Source organism: Lathyrus oleraceus, chromosome 5 (genome assembly GCF_024323335.1).
Source record: "Lathyrus oleraceus cultivar Zhongwan6 chromosome 5, CAAS_Psat_ZW6_1.0, whole genome shotgun sequence".
Taxonomy (NCBI): domain Eukaryota; kingdom Viridiplantae; phylum Streptophyta; class Magnoliopsida; order Fabales; family Fabaceae; genus Lathyrus; species Lathyrus oleraceus.
In genome coordinates this window covers 194499156-194506699 of record NC_066583.1, presented here as the reverse complement: position 1 = coordinate 194506699, position 7544 = coordinate 194499156, and the positions used below count along the sequence as shown (strand labels likewise).

The window sequence follows — 7544 nt, the reverse complement described above, 5'->3', positions numbered from 1 at the left end:
AAAATATTACTTTAAGATAGTTTTAAGTCATGTAATTTAAATTTTTAATAATTAACTTTGTATTTATTTTAACTTTAATGTTTTATTTAAAATACTATTTACATTTTATTTATAATCTTTATTTTACGTTAACGGCCATCCCAAATTTTTTTATCTGGCTCCGCCACTTGTCACTGGGACCCGACTATGAAAAAAACCATGAAGGCGTGGGACACAAGTATTCAACTTCAATTAACAAACTAAATAAATAAAATATTGTTCTAATTTGCTGATCAACTGCATTGGTCTGAGTAGCTGGACCATGATAGAGTTATGCAAGAGCTTAAAACTGCACATGATGGAGCTATGCAAGAGCTTAAAACTGCACATGATGGAGCCATGCAAGAGCTTAAAACTGCACATGATGGAGCTATGCAAGAGCTTAAAACTGCATGCACATGATGGAGCTATGCAAAAAGCTGCACATATGGAGATATGCAAGAGCTTGAAACTGCACATGATGGAGTTATGCAAGAGCATAAAACTGCACATGATAACCCTCTACTCCTTTTTTTGCAACCAGATTATTTGAAGAAAACTCTGACGCTAAAAACAGATCTGATATTATTGAAAACACAAGTCAATAAAATAAATGTGAACCATATACATATGGGTATATGCAGTATATCTAACAGCGTTTTAATTGAGAGCCAAGTACACACATTGACGCCACAAGCTAAAGCCAGATGAGCATTCATAATTTATAAACTCCAACACAAGCAATATGAACAATATATTTATCTCAATATAACCTATTGGGTTTAGAAGATGAAGAGGTTTTTGATTTTGCAAAATCAACTAGATCTTTGAAAAGTGCATCTTCTGGCTTCTGTTCTTTGGTTGGGGTGGATGAATTCAGAGACAGACTTTGAGTTTGTCCCACCAAGCTGTCACTAGACGAACTTGATCCATTGCTCGAATGAGATGAACCTTTTTTCTCAAAAAACTGTTGTCTCTGATTATACTTTGAAGGTGGGGGTGGAATGACAACAGGAGTTTGTGTATCCCAGGGAGCTGGAGGCAACTGTTCTGAAGACTTTGGCTCGTCATATATAGGCTGTCTGCTAAAAATTGGTGATGAGGTAGTAGTCACATGAGGATGGGGTGAAGATTCTGTTGGAATAGTTGATGAGGTAGGATTAGGGATAGAATGATGAGGAGCTGCAAATGAAGTTGGTTCTGCGTTTTCAACGGATCCTTCGGCCTTGTATGTATCACCACTAAGATAGTCAACCATGCCAGTACCAGAGTAGACTGGCCTCTTTGATGCTGGTGGTGGGGGAATAAGCGAGTTCATCCTCACTGACTCTGGCTTGTCATAGGCTGGTTTCCGATTCTGTGCATGAGTATCCCGTGAAGACCTGAAATTACAGTATTTAAATTTAAATCAATACAACTACTATACTAAAAAAAAGATTACAACTACAACAAAAGTATGAAGAAAGAGAAAGATGAAGCAACTATCAAAGGGATTTATATAACACGAGAACTTTTGGGTTCACCTATGGGCTAATTGACCAAAATCATCTTCTGAGTCATCATCTTCATGGTTAACATTTACAAGCGGCAGAACTGGAGTTTCTACTTCTCTTGCACCTGAATTAGCAGTTCCTTTTGCAATATCGTCATGTTGACGGAGTACTCGCTGAAGGCTGTCATTCAGTGCTAATCCCAGACCTAAAAGCTCCTCATCCCTAAAGTTAAAGCAAGCCAAGTAACGATTAATGTTGTTCTTAACTAAATAAAGAATATAGCTTAGTCATTAAGAACTTACAGAGTATTGCTCACAAGAAGCATGACCCGTTTCTGGTAAGAACGGCATTGGTCAACAAGATCAACAATCACTTCCTCCTTCAGGCCCTGACATATTTTGTCCAGAATGATAAGAAACAACAACTTAAAGCAATAGATTTGTACTGAACAAAAAACAATGAATATCAAAGGAAGAGCATCAAGTTTGTACTGTCTATCCATATTTCGTTTTCATAGATCCAATATGTTCTAGACCCACTGGCTCAGCTGGTATTAAGGGAAAGTTTGAAGGAACAAAATTTTATTAGAGAACTCCTTCACATGTAGGAGCCAATTGGTATCAAGGGAAAGATTGAAGGAACATAATTTAATTAGAGAACTTCTTTGTGTACAACTCTGCATATTCAAGAGCGCCTAACTTCTCTGAGCAATTTCCGAGTTACTCACTAACTGCCAACTAATTCTGCCTTAATTCCTAATCATATACCTCACCTCCTAACCCCTAACTAAAGGCATAACCATCAAGAAACTTAATATAATCTCACCAAAAGGACACAATTCTGCAGAGCCAGCATAGAAAAAAGGCATAATTCTTAAACTCTTATCTAGAATCTTTCCAATCTCACATCAACAGCTTATTTTCATTTTGCGAAAATGGGATAAATCCCCGATCCAAAATTCTATAATACACAACCCATCTACTAGCAGAACTGAAAACATGGTTGTCAAAATAAGCAACTTCAAAGTTCAAACATATATTTCTGATAAACAAGAAAAGCTAAAGTGAAGTAACAGATTGAACAAAAATGGAACTACAATGAAAAAATGATATCACCTCGGGGTCTTTCGGATTCAAGGCACTGAGCATTTCCGTCAAAACATCAGCTAGCCCTTGAGCATTTTTAATCTCTAATACACTGATAATAAACAAATTTAGTAAGAGAAAGAGATAAAGTAAAACTAGTGGATCTTTTTTATAAAGCAATAACTTCAACATAAGGAAGAAGTGTACAAAAAACAAACTGAAAAAAAAAAACGAAGAACATTACTTCAAGTGAGTTCCAAAATATGGATGCAGATCTTTAAACCTTGGGCCAACACCGGACCGATATGAGAGATACACCCTAAAGGTGGTTAAATACCAAAGGGAATTAATACTCCTAAATGCACCATGCCAATATGAGGGATGAACCCTTATGGTTAACCATTGAGGAACTTAAATACCTTTGCTGTTAAACCCATGAACCCAAAGAAAGAAAGAAAAAAATATCTGCCACCATCACATGCCTAAAGAATTAATATGGTGGGTATTTTCTGGTTAGATCCTACTTTGCGTTTATTTTTAGAAGAAAAAAAGCTTTGATCCGAAGTATCAGTCTCTCTCGTTACACATGACAAATATTCAAAGGCAGACACTTGCAGTTACACTCAGTTATGGAGGAAATGAAACATGGATATCATAATCAATCGATCAAATATACAAAAAATAATGTCCGTAGACAATTGTGAGAAATTCCAATTCTTCGAAGGAAGAAGTATTGGCAGAGAAACTCATGATTGTAAACAATGTCTGATAGAATTCTAAAGATATGATAACTACTATAGATAGGTAAGTAAAGATGTAGGTTGTAAGTTGTAACCACTGAGTATTATGGCTCACAGTAAATTCAAAATATTAAAAACAACAATTTTGAGAAACTACTCTTACAGAGTAGGGAACATGTTCAAAAACATGTAAATGGAAAATATAAACACCAACAATTAACAGTATTCTCATCATGATGTATCAGCATGCAAAGAAATTGTAGAATTTGTCATGATGTTGTATATAATCGAGTTTTATAGAATAGGGGTCCTTAAATACCCTGTTAATATCTTAGATAATGAAACATGTATAACAACATTAGCCCCACCCAACAAACACAAGAATTAGAACAAGTGTATGATGGAGTTCAAAAAATACCTAAGGTCAGATGCATCTGATTGAAGAGAAGCCTGAATAGCAGCATCATCAAATTCTGCAGCAGAATGAATAATCGGCTGAGTTTGAGGAGGCGTGAAAAATGGCACACTATTTTCTTCTCTTGGTGGAAATTCAACTCCAGCAGCCTTTTAATCCAAAAAGCAACAACTCAATTAGATGTCAGTTTTGAGCTGTAAATTTTTATATATTGCGTGTTTGAGGTGAAGGCTTGATTGTTGTTTACCAAAAAAATCAATAATGCAAGTACACAGTTGTATGCAGCTTGTACAACAATGTAACCAACCACTAACCAGCTTACTAAAAATACCAGAAAAATACACTGATGACCACAAGGCTAAGTTGGTCATGTATAGATGCAATGCGACAAATACAAAAATATGCTCCAGACAGGAAGAAAGTATTTACATGACTGGTATGTAACCAGTAACACTTATCACAGTATAAGTATACATCAATAGAAATGTTGTGCAAGTCATTTAACAATCTGATCAGTGCTTATAAGTTGTAAAGTATAAAGTAATATTAGAAAATAAATTAATGTCTAGATAAATGAGACATCACCTTTAGTTCGTTATATGCTGCATAGTATTGGGGAAAAGCTCCACTTGGGCCTCCAAAAGCTTCTTGCCATGCATCAATTAAAATCAGTATCTTTTCTCTCACACTTAAATCCGGCTGTACAATCAGGTTAAAATATTGTAGCCATTTATTAAGAAAGTCTTCCACTTTCAAAATTTAGTTGCAGAAAGGCATTAGTGAAATATGAATATCCAATGTCAAAAATCAATAAATACCTTCTTCTTCACTATCTTAACCATTTCGTGCAATATATCACGCTCAATGATCTGCTGAAATACACTTTCGCCACAATTTTTAGTAAGGGTCTCCAGTACCTACATCAAATACGGAGTATCCGTGTCAGGAAATCACTACTTTTCATTACCTCCAGCAAATTCACCTAGTATTATTTATTAACCATGGACAATAAAAAATATGACTATGAGGCTTTTTAAATAGCTTACAATGTGAAAATGTAGAAACAATAAGACATGATTTTAACCCATGAATAATGCTAGTAATGCACCCTTCATTGTTGGGTTGTCCTCTAAAAACTCATTTTAGTTGCCTCATTAAAGGATCACTTTCTCAAAGAGTGTGTCGACTTTGTAGAGAATGAATAAATGTTATAAAGTGTGTTAAAGATTTTGTGTTTCTATTTATTTTTCTTTTGAAATGTCAGAATTTATTATTCAGAAGGTGGCGATAAATCAAGTACCACAACTGCAGAAATACAAGGAGGGGTTTCTTCTATCCAAACAAAACAAAATCAGAACAAGACGAAATAGCAAATTTAGCCAAGTAACAAACAGCTTGAAACACAATACTATGAATATGGAAAAAAAATCTAAATACTTGGAAAGAGTATGCATTTCTATTATATCTCTTTAGCCTATTATATCCAAGTAGATGAAATATTCAACAATTATCCAAGATTAAAAGAATATGACACTGACAAAAAGAGCCAGCAGCTGTGTTTTGGGATTTTTACTGCCCAAGCGCTTCTTAAGTATCTTCAGTGCATCCTTTGCTTGCCTGCAAATATAATTAGCTCAGTAGAGATGATCGGGAAAATTTTGATGATTGAATATCCATGAGAAAAATCCTATCTAACATACTTGAGATCCAAAACTACCAAGCAAGAAAGAACAAATTAAAAAGTGGATTCAGTTTACTTCTAGTCCTCGTATTGTCATAAAATTTTGGTTTTAGTCTCCCTATTTGTGAGTGCAACAATATTACACCCATATCATCAGAACTGATAGAATTAAATTTCCCATCTATTGCTGACATTACTCTATTTGCATTCAAGTTACACTGTTGTTCGTTGAATATGATACAACAATCAAAAGCTTTCTCCAATAGGTGGAGTTGGCTTCATTGATTAAACAGCACCTTAATATCTTATCACTATATCATGTCTAATGCAGACCTTGTATTTCAAAGCCTTCTTAATGGATTGACCTTTTGTCAATCTCCCTTTACCTAACTATTTGATTACCCTCCACATGATCTACCCTCCTTCATTGTACTCCTACATGTCTTTTCCGCACAAGCTCAAATCACAAGAGATAAGTACTCTCAAAATGTGATATGTTAATAGTTGTCCATTCCATCGCCCACCTAATCAAGAATTTCAACGAATCCCCTAGGCACTGGGCATATGATAGTATGGTACTCCTTAAATGGGAAAGAAAGGGGATATCATCCATAGATATTGCTGTTTTATTAAAAAATATTTAAGTCCATAGCATAGCAAGCTTCAAAGTTGAGAAAACTAAAAATGATAATAGGATCACTTTGTCATATATGATGCCCCAACCCAAGTAATATGAATGTCTAAACAATCCAAGCAGCAGAGAACTCTTGCCTAAACAATCATAAACAAAAAATGAGCAGAACAATACCTAGGGTCCATGTTAATGATATCACACAATTCTATATTGATAGCCCAATCTGGACCAATGAGCAAGTCACTGGTTGCTCTCTCAGCACACGCAGCTGCGTTATTAGCCATCACTCTAAGCCTCCGATGAGTCAAACCCTTAACTATCAACCTTCTACAAATCCAAACCCAAAAAACAAAAACAAATCAACAATATCAGTTACAAAATCCACTCATAACATCAAAAAGCAACATACAACCCTTCAATTTTAGCATGCACATCACCAAAATTCTAACAATATATCTAATAAGTAACCTAGAATTTAAAATACAAACATCCACACAATCAATTCAATATGAAGAAAACAAAACACAGAATCAGGCAAAAAAAAATGTAACGGTCAAATAATCAGCATAAGAATTGACACTAAAAAATTGAGTCTATTAGCTGATCGAAACCTTGTTATAAGGTTAGAATTGAAGGAATTTTATATAAAAAAAATCCATAAATGTTGAGATAAACCTCTAGAAGTCAAATATAAAACAGTGAATGGTTGAAAAGGTAGAAAATGGAGAAATAGAAAAAGAGATTGGAAATAGAAGAAGCAAGGAGGTGAAGAGACGCAGGAATAAGGATCGTGCATGCATAGATCGAATTGGAGTGATAGATGAGAGATTAGATAGCCGAAAACCTGTTTACAACCATAGCTGAAAACGATAGATGATAGATAGAGAAGGGGAGAGGGGGGTTAGTTTGGTTTACCTGTGAAAGTAGAAGAAGAAGATGAAGAATTGAGAAATGGAATTGAGAAGCGATTTTTCGATCGAGAGAGAAAGAAAGTGAGATGAGAAGATGAAGAATAACACTTGGTTTTAGATTGGGAACCGACTTTATTATTTTTTATTTTTTTATTTTTTTCTTCTGGACATATCATGCTTTTTCCTTGCAGTCCTCTCCCTTTTGTTGTTTTGTCAAAAAAAGAGAACTAGCAATAAAATTCAATTAACTCACGTGGATATTCACTAGAATCGGCACTGAATTTAACAGACAAAATTTATTTTTTATTCAACTTAAATTAGGATTTTCTTTTATGATAAAATAGGAAGACAATTGAACGATGATACTTAATCTTATACTCCCTCCTCCGTTCTTTTTTAAGTGTCATTTTTTGACTTTTTACATATACTAAGGAAGCTAATCATTATTGTTACTTTTCAAACACTAATTCTTCTTTTACCTATAATATCCTTAATTATTTATTACATTCACTTTACTTTTTTTCTCTCTCTAATCATTATCTAGGGGTAATTTTGACAAAATTGCAC

At 34.5% G+C, this 7544-nt stretch overlaps 1 protein-coding gene across 1 annotated transcript; it reads right to left on the bottom strand.

Moving 5' to 3' along the window:
- Nucleotides 1-580: 580 nt before the first annotated feature.
- Nucleotides 581-7225, bottom strand: LOC127082730 (TOM1-like protein 3). Its single transcript, XM_051022962.1, has 10 exons — nt 6982-7225; nt 6241-6393; nt 5290-5368; nt 4570-4668; nt 4337-4450; nt 3755-3900; nt 2627-2708; nt 1814-1899; nt 1542-1733; nt 581-1400 (listed from the first exon to the last, which is right to left on the bottom strand). Exons 2-10 carry the CDS (start codon nt 6348-6350, stop codon nt 782-784), a joined length of 1527 nt encoding a protein of 508 aa, XP_050878919.1. The 5' UTR covers nt 6351-6393; nt 6982-7225; the 3' UTR covers nt 581-781.
- Between the last annotated feature and the right edge of the window lie 319 nt (nt 7226-7544).

What these genes read in the sequence shown, in the direction of transcription:
- LOC127082730 (XM_051022962.1), bottom strand. Translation starts at nt 6,350, where the DNA reads ATGGCTAATAACGCAGCTGCGTGTGCTGAGAGAGCAACCAGTGACTTG. An exon ending in ATCATTAACATGGACCCTAG is followed by an intron (nt 5,369 to 6,240) that starts GTATTGTTCTGC and finishes TTATATTTGCAG; the next exon opens with GCAAGCAAAGGATGCACTGA. An exon ending in CAGCATATAACGAACTAAAG is followed by an intron (nt 3,901 to 4,336) that starts GTGATGTCTCAT and finishes TTGGATTAAAAG; the next exon opens with GCTGCTGGAGTTGAATTTCC.